The sequence below is a fragment of the Scophthalmus maximus genome, chromosome 1, assembly GCF_022379125.1.
Source record: "Scophthalmus maximus strain ysfricsl-2021 chromosome 1, ASM2237912v1, whole genome shotgun sequence".
Classification (NCBI taxonomy): Eukaryota; Metazoa; Chordata; class Actinopteri; order Pleuronectiformes; family Scophthalmidae; genus Scophthalmus; species Scophthalmus maximus.
The window spans coordinates 30,397,335-30,423,751 of NC_061515.1; the positions used below are offsets into that span (position 1 = coordinate 30,397,335).

The 26,417-nt window shown below is 45.2% G+C and overlaps 1 protein-coding gene across 3 annotated transcripts; it reads left to right on the forward strand.

The window, feature by feature from the left end:
• Positions 1–54: 54 nt before the first annotated feature.
• LOC118310598 (collagen alpha-1(XXVIII) chain-like) lies at positions 55–25,570 on the forward strand. 3 transcript variants are annotated; one of them, XM_035633683.2, is made up of 38 exons: positions 55–125; positions 3,315–3,357; positions 3,491–3,622; positions 4,548–4,705; positions 5,687–6,261; positions 8,095–8,115; positions 8,212–8,274; positions 9,958–10,011; positions 10,123–10,167; positions 10,276–10,302; positions 10,723–10,767; positions 10,900–10,944; positions 11,138–11,191; positions 12,277–12,345; positions 12,458–12,526; positions 13,026–13,094; positions 15,246–15,314; positions 16,132–16,200; positions 16,599–16,667; positions 16,784–16,852; positions 16,941–17,012; positions 17,097–17,165; positions 17,261–17,332; positions 17,463–17,531; positions 17,946–18,014; positions 18,110–18,178; positions 18,371–18,439; positions 18,823–18,891; positions 20,254–20,322; positions 20,468–20,536; positions 20,746–20,826; positions 20,934–20,969; positions 21,063–21,099; positions 21,276–21,833; positions 21,932–22,179; positions 22,264–22,507; positions 23,876–24,070; positions 24,397–25,570. In XM_035633683.2, the coding sequence occupies exons 4-38, from the start codon at positions 4,555–4,557 to the stop codon at positions 24,402–24,404; spliced, it is 3,666 nt and encodes a 1,221-aa protein (XP_035489576.2). In that variant the 5' UTR covers positions 55–125; positions 3,315–3,357; positions 3,491–3,622; positions 4,548–4,554; the 3' UTR covers positions 24,405–25,570. The 3 variants fall into 3 exon arrangements, with proteins under 3 accessions (XP_035489576.2, XP_035489583.2, XP_035489567.2); XM_035633690.2 differs by lacking the exons at positions 55–125; positions 3,315–3,357; positions 3,491–3,622 and adding an exon at positions 3,662–4,377 and having other exon boundaries at positions 22,264–22,399; XM_035633674.2 differs by lacking the exons at positions 55–125; positions 3,315–3,357; positions 3,491–3,622 and adding an exon at positions 3,665–4,377.
• Positions 25,571–26,417: the final 847 nt, after the last annotated feature.

Here is a 26,417-nt window from a genome sequence, read left to right on the forward strand (position 1 = left end):
GCGTGCCCAGCCAGCTGACATTGTGTCCTCCACAGAGCAGACGTGTGTGTGTGTGTGTGTGTGTGTGTGTGTGTGTGTGTGTGTGTGTGTGTGTGCGTGCTGCTGAATGACAGGCCACAGCAGAGGTGAGTCAGGATAGAAGTTAAATCAGTTGTTCAGTTAGTTAGATCTCCACAGGAACACATGCTCAAAGTGTGACAATGTCCCAGATCAGGGTTGAGTCCTGCTGCTGCCTCGACTCTCAGTCGGGTCACCACCAGCACCAGTGGCCTCATTCTTCTCCAAGAGAAGCTGCACAAAGGTCCAAGTGTCCAGCTGCATGTTCAAACTAAAAGGACTCTGTCTGAGTTGAATTAGAAAACATATTATTTTAACACAACAGAAGTTTACCGCTGTATGGAAGATTATAGGGGTCAGGAGGATCGAGAGAGAGAGAGAGAGGATTGTTCTTTACGTAGAATTGTAGAATGAAGACGAATTGTCAAACTAAATCAGAAGAAGATTTATATATATATATATATATTAATGTCACGAATAAAGTCGTCAAGCCAAGAATTAAGTCAAAATGTCGAGTGTAAGGTTGAACTTAATCAGAGGAAGATTCTTTCCCCCCCTTTTGCCATGTGTCATGTGTCATGAGAAAGTTTGAAGTTTTGAGAGTTAAGTTAAACTAATTAGACGAAGATTTGCTTTTTATTTCATAAATAATGTTGCGATGCCAAGAATATGAGTGACAATGTTGGTAGCTGCTCCTGCTCTTTGCGATGTGTTTTTTCCCCCTGCTACTACAAACTGTGGATTTATTGATCCTATTGTATAATAATTGAGGGAGAAAGACTTATGAAAATGAATGCTGTGTACAATGTTACTGTCTGATATGGAATTGTGACGCAGCACAGGTCTGCAATGTAAACCAGAGATGTTAGTCCGCCATATTAACAGTAGAGGGCGCTGCTGTACCAACAGAAACGTGTGTCAGGTGGGTTTTGTGCAGGTGTTTGCAGGTATATACAATGTAATGCCTTTTCATTTTGGAAGCATAACATAAAATATGCATTTTTGTACCGATCTTGAGCTGACAAAGCCCTTTAGTTGAGTAGTGTTTTCTTGTCTTCAACACAATCAAGGCTTTAGACTTTGGTAAAGACAGAAATTTGGTTTGGTTTATGTGTTCTTTACACAATACTCCACATATTTCCATATTTTTGTGTTTGTTTTTCGACTGAAAGAGTTCAGCCATCCACTGAACCAACTGCAAAATAACATTTGAGTGTCAGAATAAGCAAGTTTGAGAAATATCCAAGGTCGTAATCATCTCTTGTTACGATACATGTGTTAAATTAGACTCTCCACATAGAGCACAGCGTGTGAAGTCGACTTGAGTTCATTACGTTCAGCGTTTGCAGCACATAACACACGGTAGCCCTGTTATTCCTCGTTAAACACTGTTTTTAAAACACTGTTTTGCATATTAAAGATGGAAATAATGCTCGCAGTCGGACATTCTACCCGAAGATGACAGTCTGACTGTCTGCAGGCACGGACACATCTCTGCTCGTCTGTATTGGTCTGTGAAAACACAGCACATACTTGTGAATTGAGCATCGCGTTCGTGCCCCAAAGTTACGTCTGATGAGTGATGGCTGAGATTACTTCATGTTGCTAGGCTACTGTGGTTTGGTGGATTATCACAAGTACACGCTGTATATCCACTGCATATGCACAAGTCGACAGATCGTCAACACTCAATTTAAAAGTGCACATATTTTGTTTATTTAAAGGTTCGTTATTTTAATTTGGGGGGTTTGATCCCAACCTGGGAAATTCCGGAAAACACAGCAGTTCCCTGTCGACGGAAATGGATTTAAAGGAAAAAAATGGATAACTGTGATTAGTCTAATTGGTCAGCTGGCTCATTTTTTGTGATTGGTCAGACACTTAGAAATGTCCCACCCCTCGCCTGAATTTTCAGGAATTGTTCCTGCTGTTGTAAACGCGTCTGACCCGCGAAATCTCCTGCTGCGTTCCCACCTCCTGAAACGTCAGAAACTGTCCGGGCACCATCAACGTTCAACAACAGGAAAACAATTTGAGCAACTCAAATAATAATAATTATAACAATAATACACTGCTCCCGTGCTCCACAGCCGTTACACGATGAGGGTTATCTTCACTTGCTCGTCGTGTCCTCCTCTGTGCTGTGACCATATGTTGGAAGAACAGACATTATCTTGTAAAAACAGCGGTTATAGGAAAGTTACCTGCAGGGGGTTTGGCAATATCAGAGAGTTAAGTGGCGGCTTCCGCAGTGTCATTAAAAAAGAAAAAGATTCACTCTTGTTTGGTTTTTCCGTTCCTCTCCTGGTGCCACCTTCACTACGGAAACTATTTGCTCTTTAAAATTCAAATGTGCAGCATTGATGGCCTTTATCAGCATCTGCTCACTTTGCTCTTTTGGATTGGACCATCTTTATTCATTTATTCCCAGAAGGAACGTCTGGGTAGTTTAGAGCCACCGTGGGGTCTGCTGTGAGGAAGCCTTTAAGACTTGTTAACTCCCACTTTAGATGCAGCGTGGCGATCGCGTCGGCTCATTATTTCAGAAGTCCTGCTGTGAAATGAATCGGGGAGTGTGAGAAAAAGGTTATCATGACAGATTTTCAGAATACTAAGATTTCTTTTCTTACTGTTCCTGGGAATTCTGTGTTCCATTTGAATAAGGGATGTTATGCTGTGTCCTAGCTTCCCTGCATTGTGTGTCAGAGTTTTATTCATTCATGTGAAATAGTTCAGACATCAACAAAGACGCAACATTGAAATAAACAACTCCCACAAGTCCTTGCTCTGCTGGATCAGCATGCCCCGCGGGCGAGCGGGAGTTGATCCGCCGCTAACCAGGTCCGTCTTTGGAGGCGAGCATTCTTGAGTGACAGCTCACCTGTCCTTGCTTTCAGTAATGCAGCAGGCAATAAAAACACACGCACGTCGTCATCCCTGTGGTGGAGTGATGTGATTCCAACTCCGCGGTTTTTTTATGGGTGCAGACCGTCTCATGGGATGTTAGGGCTCCTCTGGTTCAGGACTACAGGAATGATAATGGTAAAGATTATACAGAGTTATGAGGCTTTTCTTTGGTGCTTAAAAAAAAGGACATGCGCCAGGTTTCAATAAATACTGGGGGGAGTGTGGGAGTTTTTGGGAGTATTGGAGATGAAACAAATCCATTTGAACATGAATGTATGAACGTTATGAAATGTGAAATCTTACTGTAGATCAAACTGAATAACAAATGGCTGCTCTGGTTGTTTTCACAGGTGACTCATGGAATGCTGCTCTTGCACGGTGTGTGGCCTCAAGGTAGGAATCTCCAATCCAATCTTTTCCATCTTTCCTGATAATTCTGGGGGCTAATTAATAAGCATCTTAAAGGAGCAGTATATGGAGAAAAGTGATAATGTGTCACGTGAACAGTGTTGTCATTTTCATGCAGCTCGGCGGTTCAGCTTGGCTCACTGTCCTCGGAGATATTTGGTGAAGACTATAAAGACTGGATAGAAAGATGGACGACATGACAGCCCTCAAAATCGTCCTGATCGCCCCCTGGTGGCTGGCTGCAGTACAGGTATAAACCCCGCCCCTTCCATGTTATCAGATGGGACATGGACCAAACTAAGTTGATGTTAAATATATGTTTCCAAATATGGTTTCTGTCATTTGAGGTAGTTTGTCATCACACTGATGTATGTTCAAGTGTTGAGAGTGACTCACGATTGGCTGAGAGCGTGTATGGTGTTGTAAGGTTATAAAACCCTATAATATAATATAAAAACGTCTTCTTCACATCATTAAAAGCCCAAATCTCTCCAGACATTTCACCAAAGACACATGTTCTTCGTTCATCGTGACTTATTCACAACACATTGACCAACATTTGATTAAGCCCTGCTTCGAGCTCAACAGCTGACAAAGTAAAAATGACTCACCCCCCCAAAAAATGAAAAGGGTGAGGAGGGTGGAGGTTGGGGGAATGCACTCATTGCTCTGCCTTGTCGAGGGATTTCTCCCACATTCTGCCCCAAAGTGGGAGTGAGCTTTAAAAAAGAGGGCTGGTCTTCCTTTCATTTACTGCCTTTACTTGGAATGGCTCCACTTTGAGTCTGATGAGCCCAACCTTGAGGCTGCTCCTGCCACCGCCGCCCACCACAGGGCCGCACATCCACTTGACCTGAGACTCTCGAGGACTTTGATGCTCAGCACAAGGAAGCAGAGTAACTTTTGGAAGGAAGAATCTGTCGGCTGCCTATTTGCACTTTTCTGTATGAACTTCTTCGCGGGCGCACAGAGCTGATCACATCCGACACCTGAGTCAGCAACTCTGTGAGTTATGCACTGCCTCAAGTCTCGCAGAACAAGCTTTAACAAGTGTGCATGTTTGAGTGTGTGCAGGTTTTTTCGGAGGGTGATAAAATGTGAGGATGTGCCTGAGTCCTTTTTTTTTTCATTTTAAATTTTTTTGAATCCATATTTGTCTTCTCTTTATCTCTCAGGGGAATCATGGTCCCCTCGCTGCTCTGGCTCCTGATGCTGTGTGGACTTCAGGGTCTTTGGGCTCAGGACTATGAAGAAGACTATGAAGAAGAGGTGGTGACCACCAAGAAGAAGACCAAACTATTTCCATCCAATTCCATACCACAAAAAGCCAAATGTAAGTCTCCAATTATCATTTTTCTATGTATTACTTGTCGTTTTTCAGTGACACTTGACTAGAATTTGTGCAGGTGTTCCACTTTTCATCACTGTAAAAAAAAAGGAAAGAAATAGAACGTGATACTCAACAAGGACACGCTGGAGGATGCCATCCATTTGGACTGATCATATCTCCCAGGCTCCTCGGAGCCATCCATCTCCGGTGTGACTTCTCAGTGCTCTGTTACCCAAATGTTTTACTCGCTCACAATCCCCTTTTCCCCAGGCACATTCTCTCGTGAAGATTAACGTGATTTATCCTCAGCCTATATTAGATGCGCGACCTCCTTCCATTGCTGAAGGTTGGTGCGGCGCGTTCAGTTACTTTTATTTCCACCTCAAAATGATATGTCACATTCATGAACCTATGGAGACAGTAAATCACCTTTAGCCCCTCTGGCTCCATAGATGTAAAAATAATTCTCCCTGACTTGTTATACATTTGGCTATGATAAGTTTGGTTTTTGAATTTAGCTGGATATGAAAGTAACAAATGACATCCTATTCCTATATCAGTTCAGAAAAGGGAAACGTGTGGAAAGTACATTATGTGCAGTGAACTCTTTTTAGATGAGTGGATTGATGCTACGCTCATGTAGGCTACATACAAGACTAGAGCCTGCAGTAAGTTAGCAGTTAGCTTAGCATAAAGACTGTGGGAAAACAGGGTAACAGTTAACCTGTTACGTATGACCATCATCACTAGTCATCTCCTCTAATTCTTGATAAGAAATAGAGTCATCTCCTCTAATTCTTGATAAGAAATAGAGTCATCTCCTCTAATTCTTGATAAGGCATCAGCCAGCTTTATTATGAAAGTAAATATCGGCCTCCGGCTCGAACCTCTTGGCCAGAAACCAAATGAATATTTTTTACGACAATGTCAAACTATTCCTCTAGTTCTTCTAACACTTGTGGCGAATTCTTCTCTCTTCCAAAGCGCTCATCGATGGCGACTGCAGTTTGGAGTTGGCCTTTCTGATTGACAGCTCGGAGAGCGCCAAGGACAACCATGCCCAGGAGAAGCGCTTGGCCTCCGACGTGATGGACCGGCTGCAGGGCCTCCAGCTGCAGACCGGCCGCAGCCTGGGCTCCCGAGCGGCCCTCCTTCAGTACAGCAGCCACGTTATCATCGAGCAGACCTTCAAACAGTGGAAAGGCATCAGCGACTTCAAGTCCAGAATCGCCCCGATCGCGTATATCGGTCACGGCACCTACACCACGTACGCCATCACCAACCTCACCCGCATCTACTTGGAGGAGTCGGAGCCCAGCAGCATCAAGGTGGCCATTCTGCTCTACGACGGCATCTCGCACCCCAGGAACCCAGACATATTCTCAGCCGTGGCTGACGCCAAGAACCAGGGCGTGCGTTTCTTCACCATCGGCATCACGCCGGAAGCCAATGAGCCGACCAACATGGCTCAGCTGCGGCTCATTGCCAGCTCGCCCGCCTCCCGCTACCTTCACAACCTGCAGGACAGAGGCATCGTGGACAAAGTCATCAAGGAGATTGTGAGTAAAAAGAAACCAAAAACTTTGATTTGTTCTAGACTTCATGTAAAAGCGTCAGTGTTAAGCCTGCACTGGACACAATTTTGCCGTATTTTTGAATAAAAGATATAATCTATCCTAACAAATCCAAATTTACATTCATAAGCACAATGTCAGGAGTTTTGTTGCTGCAGAATTACTTGGTGAGGTCCAGGGCTGGAACCAGGGCATCCATTATTTTCCATTATCGATTAATCTGTCGATGATTTTCTCGATTAATCGATCAGTCGTTTGGTCCATAAAATGGTGAAAAATGTCGTTTGTGTTTCTCAAAACCTTAAGATGATGTTTTGTTTTGTCCACACACCGAAGATATTTAGTTCACTGTCTTAGTGGAGCAAAGGAACCAGAAAATATTCACGTTTTAGCGTATTGTGAGAGTGACTCACGAGTTTCATTAAATTGACCAATGAGTTTGAAAACGTCGTTGTTCCTGAGGTTTTCTCATTTGCACAAAATACCTGGGAGATTGTGTAAATCCCTTAAAGTCCGCTCTCGACATTCATTTTCATTCAAGCGAGATTTGACAGGAATGAATGTGTTTTTTTCCCCGAGTACATAACATGCTCTTACCGTATAATCATTTTACTAGCCTGAGTGTTTCTACATTTCTTTGGCATTTACACCCAGTGAAAATTGCTTACTACCACAGGGCAGACATTTATGACAGGAAGCTTCAAAAAAATGCTTTATGCAGACAGACTTTTGCCAAACGAATAAAACGCGAGTGTCTCTGACCTCAGCCTTCAACCCAATCAGAGGATCCAGTGTGCCGTCCGTGACACTACCCACCCCGTTGACTTCTCGGCTTATTGCATCTCTGATGTACACCTGCTGCCATGGCAACAGCTCACAAAAGGCAGAGCTATGGAATTCTCCTGCAGCCTGCACATGTGTTGGGAGTTAACGAAGACAAATTTCACTAGATACTAAGATAATGAGCGCATGTGCAGGCCAGCAGCATCCTGCAGACGCAGCCGAGCTGTATGGGCTCCGACATGTGCTTTACATTTAAACTCTTTGTGGGAAAATTGTGTGCAATAAGTGCCGGCGACAACATAATACATAATTGGCGCAGCTCCTCAAACGCCTGCTGAAAATCAGGCTTCCTGTTGACACGGGTGGCACACGGCGAATCGGTAAGGGGGAACTTTATAGAAAATGAACACTGATCCCGACAGCCTGCATCCAGCTACAGTCGGACTTTCACCTCCTCCCCTTGTACAGGCCGCATCTGTACATCATAAGCACGAGCCTCCGTCCATGAGCTGAGTCTTTTATCTTCAGTCACAGCAGTCGACTGCATTTCTCCATCCTCGAGACCGTCTGTTGGCTCCAGACACCCGCCCCCCTCCCCCCTCCCCCCCGCAGTCCAACCCGCTGGATGGAAGCGAGGCCATTTCTTCCCTGATCAATGCATGTGGTTTGTATTTCATCCCCGTGGAATTTGGACTGTTCCCGCTTGTGTAAGGAATGTGGTCAGCTTTGAAGCAGGGGAAGAGCAGCCCGCTGGGGTGAATCAACGGGGCTCTGGGAAGATCTGCATGTCACGAGAGGAAGTGGGAGTCGGCTCGCACAATCTGAAGGCCGGCGAACGAGTGAAGGAGTTTAATTGCGTGTGTGATGAGCAGGTGTTCACAGAATCGCACAGTGTAACTTTCACAGCATAGTAAAAGACTGAACGTTGAACTGTTTCCTTACATCTGTCTGTAAATGTTTGCCCGTGGGGTTTAAGTTAACAATATGGAGTAAATGTAATAAGAGCTTTTGTTCCTTGTGTTTCTTGCTCCGCAGACGTTGCTGGCAGATGAAGGGGTGAGTCTCAAAACTGCTGTCTCTCCACATATACAGTATCTTGATTTATGTTTTTGTAAAGGCCCGTCTGACTCGTCCTCTCCTCTGTGTTTGAAGTGTCCCCTGGCCCAGAGCAAGTGTGCATGCGAGAAGGGCGAGAGGGGCCCCGGGGGCCCTGCCGTAAGTATTGACCCTATACCCAGCATTTCACTGTTCTAAGTGTAGAGATTATGACAGATGCAATTACTATAAGGAACAAGTTCAGTGAAATATTATGGAAAGCCAAGACCTTTGTCGTCCGCCTCCTCACATCGGACAATCGTGATGACATCATATCTGTGTCGTTACGTGTGGTGTAAAAAAATGTACATAGTTCAAATAACTTGTGGAGAGTTGAAAAAAATTGTATTCATGTTTCTAAATTTGTAACGCTTTTGGATCGATATGTTATATGTGCAAGTAAATGCTAACAGTAGCAGCTAACGTGAGCTGGTTTGTTCAGAGCTACTGCCTCCAGCGTTTTCATTGAAAAGATGTTAATCAGAAAAGTGGTGCAACTTCGTGAAGAGCAACACTGCGAGCTCACACTGTGTTTTGGCATTTAGCTTCCTTCTGTTAATCTTAACAGAAGGAGAGGTGAAGTCTGTGTTCCCAGACTACTGTCCATTGTTTTGAGACCAAACTGACAGCCCAGCTTACGAAGGGCCCCTTGATGCGACACAATCGTTTTGTGTTCCGGGGGGAGGTTTGGTAAATCCTGCAGTTTTGAGAATCTTATTTCCCTGCAGCAGTTAAGGGAAATCAAATGCTTTACATTCCTCCGACAGATAACTGAGAACAGGCCTAAACACATATTTACACGGGAAATCAGTAGAAGCATGTCAGGTGAGAGAACCAGCCACATGGGATTGTGTGAGGACACATGCAGCATGAAACACGCGAGGCCTTTTGTTCGCCTGCCAAAGCCATGTCGCGAACGTGAACACCACAATCAGACCGAGTGGTTTTGCTTTGATGGATTTTCACTGGATGAGAACTTGGTAATTATCCCCTTGAACCGAATGCTCCGAACAAAAGCTGTTTCACATCAGGGGCGGCGGGATGCAGACAGTCACACAGAGATAAGAACATGCTCAGTCCTCCACACACGTGCATGAAAACAGAGAAGAGCCGGACCGTTGTTGGGGTTCGTCCCCTCACACAGTTCACAGACTCGTGGCCTTTGTCCGTGATGGACTTCGAAACACGTCGTCTCCACGGTGCATGGCTTGTGTTGACCGACCACGAAGAGCCCTCACATTGTTGAACTGTGAAAAGTTCAAGGGCGTTCTGAATCTTTCACCGGCTTCTTCTCCATGGCAACGGCATGAGGATTGCAGCCGTCCGCTGCGATTTCTCGGAGACGAGGTCAAAATAATTGAAGCTGGTGGTCAAGACATAAAAATATTCTGTCGTTTCACTTTCCGTGTAACAACATTACCATTGGATAGAGTGACATGATTTAATAATTAGAAGCTTCACCGCTTCATTGACCTTTTCTAGTCAAGATACTATGAGATTGAAATATTCAATTACTCTATATTGTTCTGATTGTTTATATTCTCTGGTATTAGGGCCATTGCATTACAGTCATGGAAAGGGGTAAATATTGCAAGAAAAGAATCAGAGTTTTCAACATTAAAGTCATAAATTTAGGGTAAAACAGCCTTTCTTAGGGATTATAAAATCATAGATTTGCATGTGAGAAAAAAGTAAAAATCTGAGATAAAAGTTACAAATTTAACGGACGAAAAACTCCCCACACCACTGTTGTCTTTCTTCTGTGCTTAATGTTTTTAATAACTCTCTTGATTTTGTTTACAGGGCAAGAAGGGTCGTCCTGGAGAGGACGGAACTCCTGGTTCAAAAGGACAGAAGGTGATTTGAATCAACTGCATAACTCAAATCTACTCCAAGTTAAAGATGTTGCCGGTAGGTGCCAACAAGGTGTTCTACCTCCCTCGATAAAGCTTCCCTCTTTTTTCCTAGGGGGAGAGTGGGCTCGGTGGACTTCCAGGCCGCGAAGGAGGAGAGGTGAGATGTCGTTGCTGTAAAAGAAGAAGAGACTGTTCTTCTGCGGTCTGTGTGTTTTGGTTGTTGCCCGTCTCCTTTGGACTTAACAAGACTGTTTTGTACACACAGGGAAAACCAGGGTACAAAGGAGAGAAGGTATGGATTCTACTGAGGACTCTCTCAATATTCGTCAAAGCAAAGGGTTCCCACGCTTGTGGAACCTCTGCAACGATTGGAAGAAAGAAAGTGAAGAATGATGTGTTCCAGATGCACGGTGCCATGGAAGGGAGCGTGTACTCGCAAACAACTCTGGAAATATCATAGCAATTTGTTCAACTTTTTTTTTTGATGTGAAGCTTGTCTACAAGTATCTTTGGTTTCTTTTCTTTTGAAGGAATTTAACCCTTATTACGTAAATTCTATGTTATTAGTCTTGACTAACCAGCTCCTGGCTGGGAAATTAAAGCCCATTACTCCAAGTTAATTGGTTGGAATTTGCTCGTAATTAGAAAGCAATTTGTGGATTAGTCTAAAATTGTGCAAAATAACAGTCTGCCTCATTCTGTTTTCTTACAGGGAGAAAGAGGAGAGTGTGGCACACCTGGAATTAAGGGAGACAGAGTATGTTGCCCTTTTTAACCCAAGTTCAAATATAGATTTCTATTGCCACGTTATTGTCACACGATCACTGAACTCTAATAGAACCACCTGAAGATGAAGCCTTGTTTGCGATCATCATCTGCTCTTTCTCAGGGTCCTGAGGGAAACGTTGGCCCAAGAGGAAATCGTGGTCTTCAGGTGAACTCTAGCATCGCTTTTTTTTTAACATTTGAAACCCTGAACTAGAGTGAAATTTGCTGAAGTCACTTTTAAATCCATTCATTACACTTCAGCAGTGGTTGAATCAAACAATCCCTTGGTCCAGTTTCACTTGAGATACTCTCTGTGCTACTGAAACACTGACTCATTCAAACATTTATGCACAATTCAGGGTTTGCCTGGTCCGCTTGGTGATATCGGACCTGAAGGTGTGGCGGGTAAAAAAGTAAGTTTTCCTTTAATATTCTGTTTGATGCTTTTGACTCAAACCTCTCAAAGTGAGGAGGCAGTTATGGACAAAAGATCACAAAGAAAGAAGCGAACTCTCGTCTTTCCTTTCTACCTGCGTATGCGAGTGAACCCGACCTTTCCCCTTCTCCTGTCCGACTCGATCAGCGGTAACTTCCAGTCTCAGGACCAGATGTGGTTTGAATTATGTCTCTTTTCTGGCCGTATGAAAAGTGGTGTCCATGTGGAACGATTCATCACCACAAACATAATGACTAACCCTGCTACCTGCGCAGTGGCAGAGGTGAACAGTGCGTCGTAACATTACGCTCACGAAGTTGACATTTGAAAGGAGTTTAGATTAAACCAATTCATCACGGGGCATAAATAACACCGGAAATGTTAAGTAGCCCTATAAACTAATCGGGTGACCACACATTTGCACACATACTTGCGCGTTATGATCCATCGGCAGTGAAACGTTGTCTGTCATCACCTCGTCGGCCCATTTGTCGGCCCCTACTCTTCAAGACCCTCCGCCCGTCTTTCGGCTGCCAATTCAGCCATGAGCACACACTCCCCGCAGAGTCTCCCCTCCTTAATTATTTTGGAAGAATGTTCATGTTGATTGTCTGGCTGTCATCCTATATCACCTGAACGGCAGACTAATGTCTGGCTTTAAACATTGTCCTAACCTGCCTGAAAGTGCAAGGAACTGGAAAAAAAAAGAAAGAGAGAAGGTGTCGGTATGCACCGACTAACATGTTCACGCCCTCTTCACGTCTCTTTAAGTGCACTGCTGCTGAACAGCATGTCTGTGATTTACAGCTCTCAGAGAATAATTACATTCTTTACCAATAAAGTCGTGTCTGAGGGAATGAGGGAAGCCTATATTACACCTCTGCCCTTTTACAAATAGCTGAGTATTAGAGGAAGGAAGGGCAGCTTGTGTTTAGGTGAGTGTGTGGAAGAACCAGAGCAGCTCTGTCGTTGTCCAGTCATGTCAGCGTGAAGCCAAGGATCAGGTTAACACGTCTCCTTGTGCACGCACTTGCCCACGTCTGTCCCTGCCTGTCTTTATAGGGGGAAAGGGGACTTCCTGGGCCACCTGGAATCCAAGGAGAAACTGGGATCGGCCTTCCGGGACCCAAGGTGAAAGCCTGACACCATTTTTGTTTTGGAAAATTGATTCATGAAAGCGTAATAATCCACCTGTGCCTCACGCCATTTGTGCACCGCACCTCCCTCTAACTCTACTCCACAGGGGGATGTTGGTTACCAGGGGCAACCAGGGCCCCACGGTCCTGCGGGCGTTGGCGAGCCTGGATCACCGGTGAGTGAGTAGCCAGCGGAAGTCGGCATCCTTAAAAGTCGATGGAGATATGAGTCTGTGCATTCACAGAAAATCCCATTTCCTGAATTGCTGTGAGTCGATGGACACTGTGTGAGGGCGTTGTTCCGACTTCGTGGGTTCTTGCACTCGGAAGGTGGACAGGGACGCTGTGAGCACATCCTACCAGAAACTCTCCTCTGCCAGACTTTGTTCTCACGACTTGAGGTGGCGTTCACGTGAATTTTACCAGTCGGGAAATAATTTGTCCGATCATATTTTTGGTATGAATGCTCCCCAAAGAGAAAAACGTACTCTGACAGACTTCTGTAGAACCGTTGCATTCCAGAGAACAAAGGTTTCAGGCTCCTCCACATTTGCTTCACTTTCCAGACCCTGTCTCGATACAGCGGAGGGATTTTCATGATCTGGTATCAGTCTCAAAAGGTCATTTTTAATGTTCCTTAAGTTGTCACTAATATATTTTTTTGCTTTAAATCAGGGACCTCAAGGGCCACAGGGAGTCCAAGGAGAGAGAGGGCCACTAGGAGAAGGTCTCCCCGGACCAAAGGTGAGTTATGTTCTTTTTTTTTGTTTCCTAGGAGGCCCATTAAAAACTGTGAACCCCCTTCACCCCATTTTCACTTCACCCACCAACCGACTGACCTGCTCAAAGGTCTCATCTGGGCTCCAGATTCCAGGTCGTCACGACAGGAACTTGACAACGTGTACGGTTACGAGCGATAATAACACGACGCCGACGTTTCATAAATTCACGTACAGCGGTATGGCTCTCATTACCCCGTGGAATGATCCGGTCCGTCCATCGTCTCCACCAGAGAGACACGAGAACAGAGAGACGTGGAATTAACGCGGGAAAATATCCAGGACACCTCGAGACATGCCGGAGTGAGTGAGTCAGAGAAAGAGGAAAGAATGAGTTTGTTCCTGCGTCTGCGTCTTCTCAGGAACTACAGACACACACACGCACATATTGTCTGTTATCCACATGTGGATAGACATCCCCTCACAGGTGCACCTGGCCAGAGGTTCCAGGGATGAGACTTGAAACTGAGGTGTAGTTTCCATTCTTCAATGACACATGGTGGGTGTATCACCCCCCCCAAAAACAGAACTAGGACACAAGTGTTTCTTTATTAAAATGTCATGTGTGGTTGATTCTGGAGCAGGTTCTGAAACGGCACATTAAGAAGTTGACACTGAGTCAAAAAAGATCGGAGCCAAATCCAAAATTTGACCTCTCGGATTAGGACGAGTCCCCGATTCCGACAAATGAGCGATAAATACAGATACAACCTGTGTCGCAGAAACAGTAACGTGAGCAATAATCTCTATTCAAGCCCTCGACCAATAACACAAGACACAAGTGTTTCTGCCAAATGTTTTAATGATACAGAGTATATGTTAAAAAAATCAAATTTTTTGAAAGTGACGTTACAGCGCAGAGAGAAATAATTAGTGTGTGGGCGTATCAGTATTAATCATCACAGATGAGTTCGGTGTCATTATGATTTCAAGAGCTGCAATTATCAGTGGAAAATATCAGTGTGGTGTAAAAAAATCTGATCAAACGCTTTTATTGTTTTGATAAGTGCAGACACTTAAATTAAATGAGATGAGGTCAGTGGAATAACGTTTTTGGCTTTGTTACAATATTAACATTTTACATTAGAAGTTGCACAAACTATAATTCAGATTCAATTCTTACTTTTTCCACTCGCCCCAGGCCTTCGTCCGATTTATCATTTGTCGTCTTTCCTCTGAGGAGGGTAACAGCCCGATTCCACCCGCTCTACCTCCCCTCATGAAGATTGGCCTCGGGGGTGCTCGTTTCTTTCTCTTTCTCTCTCTCTCTCGTGAAATTTGACCGCAGATGGCGTCCTTGTTCCTCACACGACGTGTGTCGACAAGCTCACAGGAGCTCATCGGCACTATTACTCTTTTGTTCCCACATCATTAGCACCTGGGTTCGTGAGCACAAAATGGGGGATCACAGAGTTATGACAGTAAATCTATTTCTTTTTTTAAAGCTGACTGACACTGTATTTCCGTTGTCCTTGGGCGACCTCGGAAAGACAGAGGGATTGTCTCCAGGGAAATAAGACTTCTGTGCAGAGTCATACTCTGCCAGACACTGAACTCTCTTTACTGTACTTACTGTCAACTTATATTACTAATATAATTCCTCACTGTATTTCTATTCCTGCTTTTATAGATCCCCTACACACACTAAAAATGACACAGGGACACTTTGCTTTGAATCATATATTTTTTAATTATTTATTTTGTATTATTAATTGGTCTATACACCACTGTGGAAGATGCTGAATGAATATGAATATGCCTCAGACTTCTTCTGGAGTGAAATAAAAGTAGAATTCATAAGAAAAGAAAAGAAACCGTTGCTAATCAGTACACTGCGGTTTTGCTGTTACACCCTCATTCGGTCTCGTGGCCATTCGCCGTGACGTCACCCATTGGACCAGCGCCCCCTTGGTTCTTTGAAACCAGAAATAACCATATAGAGCTGAGCTGAACTGAGATTCATGGTTCCCGGACGATGAATCCTAAAGACTTCTGCCGTTTCCCAGGCTTCCTCTGGCGACCGCTTTGACTTTCACTATTTACATCCTTTTTCACCATTTAACTGCTATTTCAAGAAGCAAAATGACGTAACGTCTCTGTCTGTCTGTGGTCACAGGGGGAGCGAGGCTTGGGCGGGCCACGGGGGCCCAGAGGACAGCCGGGCGCCGGAATCAAAGGAGACAAGGTAGAGTACAGAGCGGCTGTAAATGAGACGTCTTGTTGAAAGCCCTTCACACAGGCACGAGGATAAAGCTGCTGTCTTGTTGCAAGAAGGCCAAAAGATGGCAGGAGCACCAGCAAATGTATTCAGCGTGCTGTTACAGTCCACAGGTGATGAATCAAGGTTAGAGCTCGGGCGGCGGAGGAGGCCTGATGGCTTCTTGGGTTGGAGTGATGAATGTGGGAAAGTTAGCTGTGCACCGGCCGTCACACGGCGGAATGCTGTCGACCTTTCAGGGTGTGTTTGCCGCCATCTGGCAATCTTTAATCTCACAGATGCTGACAGGAACTCGACTCGGAGACTTTTAAAATGTGTTTCAACGTTCCATAATTCATCTGATGTCACCGGAGGATGACGTTGACATTAAGGAGTCAATGAAACCGTCTCCCGGAACCCCCAGAAATATGGCTCTCTTAAAACACTCTGCCAAAGAGTGTGATGACAGTTTTACCGAAGCCGTGTGTGGATGCTCATGGAGATAATTGCAATGTTTTCACACGGTAATGACAAACCAGTGTCTCCTGGGGTTTTCTCTGCCGATGCTGCACGTGACAAGAGGCAAATAACATTAAATATAAAAACGCAAATTGAGTTATGTGTGTTTAAAGCATGAGTCTATTCATGCAGTGCAATAAAAACAGTACATATTCATGTTGGCACAGAACACAGGTGGGTGCTTTCCACGTGCAGTAAATCACTGAAGATGAGTGTGATGCACGTTCCGTCAACATCTACATGCGGTTGTTTATCATTAACCTCCGCTCCTACCTTGGATCTATAGGGGGATTTTGGAGCTCCAGGTCTTCCAGGGCCCCTCGGCATCACAGGAGTAGGAATACAGGGTGAGAAGGCAAGTACCGTATTCATCATGTGGCTCCTACTGGGGATTAACCTGCAATAACAAGACTGCGTTACTTCTTATTTCCATGCTGTTCCACGCTTTCTAACGCAATGTGCAAAAAATGTTGGGGTTTTAGTGAAGTGCAGTTCTGAATGTTCTGCTGACAGTAGAAGAACAGATGATGAAGTCTTCAGATCCCTCGAAAAATGATTGTGACATAATTATTGATGTTCGATGGATTGTAAATAGCCGTGATACAGTCAGTAGACTAGTACAACTCCACAACCTCAGTGTCTGGTGCTGAACTGATGACAATTGCGACACCATCCAATTTTTTAAATTTGTGTTAATTTTCAAAAGATTGTTTCTCTCTTTATAAAATGAACTTCATCCATTTGTCTTCGCAGGGCGTGGAAGGACCAAGGGGGCCACCAGGGGGCAGAGGCCCACCAGGAGAGGGCATGCCTGGATCCAAGGTGTGTGTGATGATGGAGGATAATACTCAATCAGCACCAGCAAGGCCCACAGTTGAAGAGGCCTCATAAAATATCACAATATCATAAAAATGCGATTTTCTTCTCGTCTTGCACAGGGGGACCAAGGGTTGCCGGGCGAGGTTGGCGCCCCAGGGGAGAGAGGGGCTGGAGACCCTGGAGTTAAGGTCGGTCAAAGCACTTTACCGAAATCCACCTCTGCAACAACCAGCATCAAATCCACAAACTGACACATGTCCCCAAATGTGTCCTCAGGGTCAACCAGGATCACCGGGATCGTCGGGTTTGCCGGGGCTGCCGGGGGAGGACGGGGCCCCCGGACAAAAGGTAGTTTGGACGTTATGAATGTGAAGCCAGTATAAGTCTGCTCAAGTCGGTTCAGTGTAAGCATACGTGTGTTTGTGTCATCAGGGTGAGGCAGGATCTGCAGGTCTCAGGGGGCCTGAGGGGTCACCTGGAATTGGGACTCAGGGTGAAAAGGTAAATGGTAGAAAAGGGATGTTCGCTGCTCGTCTTGCCAGTCAAGTCACTTGCTATCACATCAGTAATTGTGTTCCTAATTTTGATCCTTTAAGGGTGACCAAGGCCAAAGAGGAATAAGGGGCTTGACTGGTCCACCTGGTATAGCTGGACCCTCGGGACCAAAGGTGACATGCCATTTAGCTTCTATCATGGGATTCAATTCGTAATTTTTTTGCATTGAGACTCGTTTGTGGCCTCCTGAAAGGCTTTTACATGGCAAAAGATCAATTTTTAACTTGCATTAATCTTCATCAGGGAGAACCAGGGGCACAAGGCAGGTCAGGTTCTCCTGGTCCACCGGGCCGGTTCATCGCAGGACCCAAGGTAATTACTACTGTATCAGCTCCTGTGCAATTATTTCCTGAAGTCAAGTGGAACTACTGGAACAATTTTCACCTTTTACAGAGTGTGTACGAATTCAAGCTGACGCAAAAAGCGGCATTTATATTACACGGGTAGATGCTAACCTATAGTATAACAACATCACATGAGAGTGACTTGTAGAAGTCAGTGCAGTATCTAATGTTATGCCTTATAGTTGCTGTAGCCACAAGAGCCTTTAGGCCGGAGACATACTCGCTTCTAACTACACGTAGCTGCACGTCCGCAAGATGCAATACGCACATGGACAGTAGGGGGCGGTGTACAGTCCTTTTGTAATGTTCTTAGTTACATTACGTTGAATATGAATATATATTATTAATATGTTCTGTTAAAGAAACCTCAAATGTTTTCCAGGGGGATTCTGGCCCGAATGGTCCTCCTGGTCCGATCGGGGAAACTGGCTACGGACTTCCTGGTCCAAAGGTGACGTTCAGTATGAACAACAACCTGCACTGTACATGAATGAATGAATGAATGAATGAATGAATGATTGATTTGTATGTGTCCGTGTTGTGCAGGGTGACCGTGGAGACGCGGGCCCTGCAGGTCCATTCGGTCCCAAAGGAGACGGCTATCCCGGCCCCTCAGTGAGTAACTGACCGTCTGTCTTTGACCTTCCCCAGTAGTGGAATCAGGCCGATGTTTGATCACTGACGTAAAAGATTAAAAGAAACACGAGAACATACAAGAACTATGCATATTTGCTTTTATTGTTTTTGCTCTATATGAGAAGGAATTGTTTTGTGTTGTATTCCACCTGCGTGTCCTGTGTTGTTTAGGGTCCTCCCGGTCTGCCTGGACTTCCAGGGGAATCCGGCCCAGAAGGAGTGGGCATCCCGGGACCAAAGGTACAGAAATTGGTTCTTTTAGACCCAAAATAATGTTTGTAGCGACAAGTAGCGTAGTGTAATAAGAGTCCAAAGATCATTTGACGTGTTTGCGTGTCAAGACTAAATAATTAATATTTTGAAAAGCGTCATGATGACGTCATTATGAAAATGGCATTATTACATTGAGTTATCCGCAGATGCTGAAAGATCAATTCCGAAGCTCCAGTAGGTTTGAGACTGCACTGGAGATTCGTGAGAATATCTGTCCAGTGAGAGGTTTTCTCATTTGTTGAGGAAACTAATGAAAGGAAACAAGATTTATAGGAGTTAATTTGTCTGATGGATTGTGCCGCGGTTACGTTTTTTCATATATCTCCATTGTATTATTTTCCTCTCGACAGGGGGATATTGGTTTCCGAGGGTTGCCTGGTTTACCGGGACCTCCGGGCGAAGGACTCCAAGGACCGCTGGTACTTCTCTTTTTTCCAGATTTGACTTCTCTCTTCAATTTTGTCTTTTTTATTTTACTTCACATTGTGTTTCTGCCAACACAAGTCAAGGACGACATTCTACTACGTTTCCTCGCGCAGCAGTGCTTCTGTGACTTGATTTGACACACCAACAGATGGTCGTGATTGCGTCGTCTTCTCTGGAGAATTGCGTCTTAGCTGCATTCAGAACTTCCTCTGGTGTTTCAAACGCTGCCACTGCATTTGCTCCGGGTATTTATGGTGATCTTTTCTCCTGCAGCACTTCACAGTCACATTGTCAAGAGTGTGAATCTCCACAGACATATGTGTCTGATGAGCAGCACTCGGCCTGACAGGTCTGAGGGAAGCAACTCTCAGCCCCCATATGTCCTCAGACATCACATCCAGATTCCCTGCAGGCTTCAGACCAGTGTCTCTGCAGGACGGAGGCAGCAGCAGGCAGGATTTAATTGAGGACTCAACCAATGACGTCAAATGAGGGCAAAATGAAAACAGGAGAGAAAACGGTGGTGTTAGAAATTCACAACTCAGTGTCACAAATGAGAGGTAATCATCACCTCCGACTACTGTGTCCCGGTTCCATTATCATCTTACACCTGGATGAAGACGTTACATTCGTGCATAAACACATTGTTCGTCTGATTTCAGATAATATAATCTTATCCTAACATTTGGAAGTCAATTCAAATAGGAAATGTGTTACAGTAAACCCTCAAATTAGTTAATTTCTCTTTTACAGTTAATTTCAGTAAAATCAGGAATCATTTAAGAACAAGAACATGACAGAGTCAAGAGGGGAAGTGTTACAGTAAATGACTGGAATGATGCACAGCTATTCGCCACCAAATCTCTCACGCTCATAGAATCAGTCCACCAAATATGTCTTGATATTTTTTCATCAAGATCCATGAAATATTCCCAGGAAAAATGGTGAAAATGTCTCACAATGTTAAAGAAAGTGATAACAGAAATTCTTGGCTCCGCCCCAAAATGTAATGGACTCTTTCTTGGTCCATGTTCCATCCTTCCACCAAGTTTTATGGAAATCTGTTCTGCTGTTTGTCAAACGAATAAACGGGACACGGACAAAAAACATAACCTCCATGTTTTAATCTATAATCGTCTCTTTAGGAAAACTTCAGATCTGATATCAGTTTTCACCAAGTCCATCTCTGTTTTTTTAATAAAAAAATCAAGGCAGACGGTTATTTATTCATAGTCACACGTTTGTGCAGTTTCATTTAACCTCTAACTTTCTGCTCTCCTCTATTTAATATTTTATAATCCTGCTCATGTCCCTGTTTTATGGTGCAATAAAAATATACTTGCCTTGTCTGACAGGGTAACCCTGGGCGACCAGGCCCCACGGGGCCCATGGGGCCACAAGGACAAGGATTTCAGGGGCCGAAGGTAGGCTGATGTGTTGTAAAATTTATAATAACCATAATAATTATGAGAGGTTTTCACTACCCTGCACATTCATATTGCTGTCAATAGTTAGTTAGTTAAACGTTAGTATTCTCCCTGTATCATTGTGTGATATTGTTTGATTCAGGGTGAACAGGGGGCTCAGGGTGTGACGGGGCCGAGAGGACTTCCTGGAGACGGCTTTCCTGGAGCCAAAGTGAGTTTTACACTTTGTAATGTGGGGTTATGTACAGAAGTGTAAAAGGAAAAGGGATCAGAGCCACGTCCTAACGTGATGTTTTAATATTACAACATAATGTTTTCACGTTGACACGACAAATACAAACTCATCACGTTATGACGTGGCATCAATACGCTGCAGTATGTGTTCTGATAAGTGATGTTTCGCCGTGCGCTGGTCGACAGGGTGACCGAGGCTCGTCGGGGGAGAGGGGGCTGAAGGGAATCAAAGGAGATCTGGGAGATGCAGGAAGCTCGGGCCAACCTGTGAGTGATGCTCTGTGGCTGGCAAACACTCACCTTCCTCCGCAGTGAGAAAGTCCAATGGAAACCCAGTCTCTTCTGGAATAATGCTTTTAATATTTGTGTCTCAGGGCCGACCTGGTATCAAAGGTGAAGCAGGACTCACCGTGAGTCCTCTCCCTCACTCTTACACTTTAACATTGGCTTCCTCTTCATGTGTTCGTTCATGTGCTCATATCATGTCGGTGTGTTGCTTTCAGAGAGAGGACATCATTCGAATGATCAAAGAGATCTGCGGTAAGGTGTCTTTCTTCCCTTCTCAGTGTTGACTACGTTACGAGAGAAGGTCTTGATTCTGCACACGAGCCTCTGTCTCTTCCTATCTGTGGATCATCAGATCAGATTCCACAGGCTGAACCTCGTCAAAGTGACATGTCGTCGTGAGCTCATGTTCCGGTGTGATGTGATTCCAGGATGTGGGATCAAGTGTAAGGAGAGGCCCATGGAGCTGGTGTTTGTCATCGACAGCTCGGAGAGCGTGGGCCCGGAGAACTTCGAGATCATCAAGGACTTTGTGAACGCGCTGGTGGACCGGGTCACGGTGGGCCGCAACGCCACCAGGATCGGCCTGGTGCTGTACAGCCTGGAGGTGAAGCTGGAGTTCAACTTGGCCCGCTTCGTCAGCAAGCAGGACATCAAGCAGGCCATCAGGAACATCCCCTACATGGGAGAGGGCACATACACGGGCACGGCCATCCGCAAGGCCACCCAGGACGCCTTCTACGGGTCACGTCTGGGGGTCAGCAAAGTGGCCATCGTGATCACCGACGGCCAGACGGACAAACGGGAGTCGGTGAAGCTGGACATCGCGGTGCGAGAGGCGCACGCCGCTAACATCGAGATGTTCGCTCTGGGCATCGTGAACTCGTCCGACCCGACGCAGGCCGAGTTCCTGAGGGAGCTGAACCTGATCGCGTCAGACCCGGACACGGAGCACATGTTCCTCATCGACGACTTCAACACCCTGCCAGGTGACACGCTTCCTTCACCTGCCCCAGGAACGTCACATGTCCGACTTCGCTGTGCGTTCATGTTGTGGTCCTGACTCCTGTTTCTGTTTCCGTCTCAGCTCTGGAATCCAAGCTGGTCAGCCAGTTCTGCGAGGACGAGAACGGCGCCCTGATATATAACAGAGTCACCAACGGCTACAACGGCTACGGAAACAACGGCTACAACGGCAACAGGAACGGCGTCAACGGGAAGTACGCCGTCGGCGGCTACGGATACCGGCCTGTGACCGAGCAGGGAACTCAGACGGACACCGGCGTCCACGTGGAGAGCACACAGCGCGGCAGTAAAGGATCCAGCTCAGCACACGTAGGGAACATGAGAATGTGTCATGTTATAAATCAGTATGATTCGTATTTAAAGGTGTTCACGAGTGTTGTCTGGTTCTGTCAGCACCAGGGCGGAGGAGGGCAGCATGTGCACACGGAGACGACGAACCGGGGAACTGAGCGCGGTGACACATTTAACCGTGAACCGATAGATCTCGGCCCCGTCCCTCCTTCCAGAGAGGACTCCTCCAGTGGCCGAGGTTCCTCTTCATCATCATCTTCATCATCATCCTCTCTAAATATAACCACATCATCCTCAGGTGTATCTGTACAATATGTTCCTGCCTCAAGGCCGGCTCTCCCCAAAGGTACAGGAAGTCTTTCATACTCCTCTGCTTGTTTATTTGCCCTAAATTTCTTTTTTTAAATATCCAGCTCTCGACACAGTTACGAACCATTCACGAGAACCCAGCAGTCGCCCGCAAACAAAAGAGCTTTACAATGATACAGAGAGGAGAAAACGAACCAGTGAAGCTGTCGCCTGCGAGTGTCGCAGACACAGAACGAGTCAAACCTCCGACTTTTAATTCAAATTTAGACAAGCAGCAGTATTTATGTTGGGTTTTGGCAGCGACATCAAGCAGTTTGGAAACACAAGGGGCTGCAGCTCAGTCATTAGCTCAGCTGAGGTGTGAGACGAGTTTAGACATGACTCGACCTCCCAAACCTCAGTGTGCTGTTCACACTGCGCCTGAGGTTCAGCAATCTCTCATCGGCCCGGGACCATTATCATGTGAAATAAACAAAACAAAAAATCTGAAATTTGAACATATGAACATGGATGAAGATACGTGAAAAGTCAGCTCTGATTAATGTGAATTTATGCTTGAATCTGCAATAAAGATAAAAATGGAAGGATTTTTATTTAGGGTCACAGTGTTCAAGTGCAGATTCATAAGCCTCAGATCATTTCATTAATTTCTGAAAGATTAAACCTTAACTACCAAGCCTGAGAAACTGTATAAGAGGTATTATAAGTGTTTGAGTATATACAGATTTTATTTATGGATTTTAATGCAAAAATGTTCTGCAGTTTGATAATTCTAGTGGAATTTCTAAAATCAACTGGAAAATCAGAAAGAAGAAGAAACCATTTTCCCTCAGAAAGAACTTAGTTGTAGCAGAACGATGGCGGGACACATACAGTAGATGACCTGCGAGCATTTGCTCTGCAACTGTAGATATTTGTTCTCCTTCAACAATCGAGCGTGGACCAACTCTTCACGATAACAAGACGTAGAAGACCAAAAAACAACAACAACCAGGAAACGCTCCGAGCGCTCTCGTGTAGCATCCCCCCGCATCACCTGTGCAGGGCGAGACGAGCGAATCTGTTTTAAACCTCGGCTCAGCCTGTCAGACGCTGACTGACGCAGCAACGGCCCCATAACACGAATCCTGCATGTCAGAATCTGAACACTGTCGGATCCGATGGATGAACCTCCAGTGAGGTGTTGATGTCCCGCCTCCAGGGCCATGATAAGTGCTCTGTGATTGACAGGCTCGGCGATGAGGTCACGTAGGTGAGGAGCAGGGAGGGGCCCTGAATTACTGACGCGGCGTGGATGATTGCACAGAAGCTGCTCATTCCTGAGAGCAGGAGCAGACGTTACCTCCGCGGTCTGATCTCATTTTCCTTTGACCCCATTCTCATGCCATGTGTTTTTTTTCTGCAGAGACAGTTCCCTTGGACCCTCGCTGTGGCTTGGTCCTGGACCAGGGCACGTGTCGGGACTATAACATCCGCTGGTATTACGACAAGCAGGCCAACGCCTGCGCCCAGTTCTGGTACGGAGGCTGCAACGGCAACAAGAACCGCTTCGACACGGAGGACGAGTGCAAGAGGACGTGTGTGATCGCCAGATCCACCGGTACATGCAACATCCCGTCACATTAATTATATCACTCGTGTCATTCACACATACTCTCTCCGGCTGCTTCCACACAGGCACTGAAGTCTTTTCCTGCCGGACGCTTTGTGTAATTTCTGTAAAATGCTCAAGTGGGCACATGTGAGACATGTACGGCAGGAAAACATCCAGACGATTCAAGGCGAGCGAGTGAGAAAATGTCCAGACCAAGTTTGTCATGTCTGAGAGCAGCTTCGCTTTCATTTTCTTCTTCTTGTCACTTCCTCAGCTCAAGTCAGTCTGTGATAATCTCTAGTGACTTTGTCGTGTTTGTGTTTTTTTTCCAGGCGGCTGAGAGAAAACATCTGCCACACATCTGCTGTAGATACGTCACGGAGGGGCAGCTAGTACAGTACCAGCCTTTTCACTGGGTTACGTAAAGGTTTTCCATATCACCACGACAAAACACCTCACGTCTCTGGGCCTCCTCTCACCGCAGAGGCTTAGATAGATACCTCCACTGTTGTTTTTATATATATATAGATATATATATATTCGCATCTGGTGCAGGAGAAACTCCATCACTCTCAGGAACACAGACGAGCAGAGTGTCTCCGCTGCATCACATGATCAGTTATAACGTTGCCTTGTCAGTGTCACAAAGAAACATGGCATCAATCAATCAACAGGCCATAAAATTAAAAACCGAAGCCATCAACGTCTTCACTCAAGCGACCGCTGCAGGATCCAACAACACATGGCCTCTCACCACTCACATCAATAAAATACACTTTGTTTTGTTTTGATATGAAAATGACTGATGCTCTGTAACGTCCTCGGATCATTTTGTGCTTTTGAATGTGTCTTCGATTTTCTGAAAGAAAAGTTATAATGTTTTGTGTTTACATCATTTTACTCGTGTCTACATTTGTTCAACACTGACACACACACACACACACACACACACACACACACTGCCCTCTACTGGGTAACACACTGTTCACCGACTGAGCAGCAGCTGATGTGCGAGGTGTTACTCGACTGTACTGACTGGATAAATCCATGTTGTGTTGTTAATGACCTGGTCAACCTGTGATGTCAGACATTTTTAATAAATGGGATCTAAAACGAATATGTGAAAAGGCATTGCCATCATATTGATTAAGGGACTGTATGGAAATTACTAGGGGGATATATGGATGGTCAGAAAATGGAGGGTAGTGTAGTATTTGTTTTTATTTTTTAGGTGAGTATTTGGGGCCATGTTGAAGACAAAAAAAATCTTAGATTTTGAGATTAAAGTCGTAAATAAATGAGAAAAAGTCCCAATAATACCAGAATAAAGTTGGAATTTAATGACACTTAAATTTGATTTTTTTCTCCAAACATTATGACTTTTTCTATTAATATTACGACATCATCTCGCTTTTCTTGTAATGTAACAACTTTATTCTGGAAATCCTTCATGTCTCACACTCAGACAGTGACAACGTTCAAAATAAACCTCAGACTTTCCTATTGCGTCATGTGTATCGCTGGGTTAATCAGCTCGTTATTCCAAAGAGTTGTCCCAAATCTGTACTTTATTCTTATTCATATAACACTAGTTATTCATTTTTTAAATTGGGGAGAGGAGGGAACAGTGGCAGAGCTTTCTTACAAAGAACCTGCTCTCCCCTTCTGCTTAAATGACGTGTCAGACACTCCTCGACGAGTGGCGTAGTCTGATCTATCTTTAGTTCTGCCCACGGGAGGAGCGTTACCTAACTCCACACGCCGCACACTTTATCAGAAAAGTGCTCAGACCTAACAGTGTACGGCCCCTTGATCCGGATGCAGCAGTAATGGACAGTTTGCAACATTGTGTTTGGAAAAAAAGGGGAATAATAGTTCATGATCTCAGTTGGGACTGAATGCAGAAGCAACAAACACACACGCGGTCACAAAGACACGCGGTCAAGCAGCTGGACAACAAACCGCCCACCAGGGACGAGGCGCAGCTCTGTGACTGGTGGACGGAGCCGCTCGTATGTGCGGTCGCCACCTGCTTGTGCAGACAGCTGCTGCGCTCCGACTCCTCTGGTCCATTTTTAGTGCAGCGTTTCTTTGTGCGCCTCAGTCTCGTTCCAATAATGCTGTGATCAGATAAAGAAAGGCGCGATTTATCGGACCTTCTGAATGAGGCGATTATAGATTCAAGGGCCATTTGCTGAAGATCTGGAGTGTAGAGAAACGTGTGTGTACGTGAGCGGCGGAACAGATCGGTACAAGTTAGCTTTCTTCAGACATCAACTTCGCAAAGTGTCCGGAAAATTGAGTCAGGCGGTGTCACACCAAAAGTAAAGTCTCTGGAACGTTCAGTGGCGTC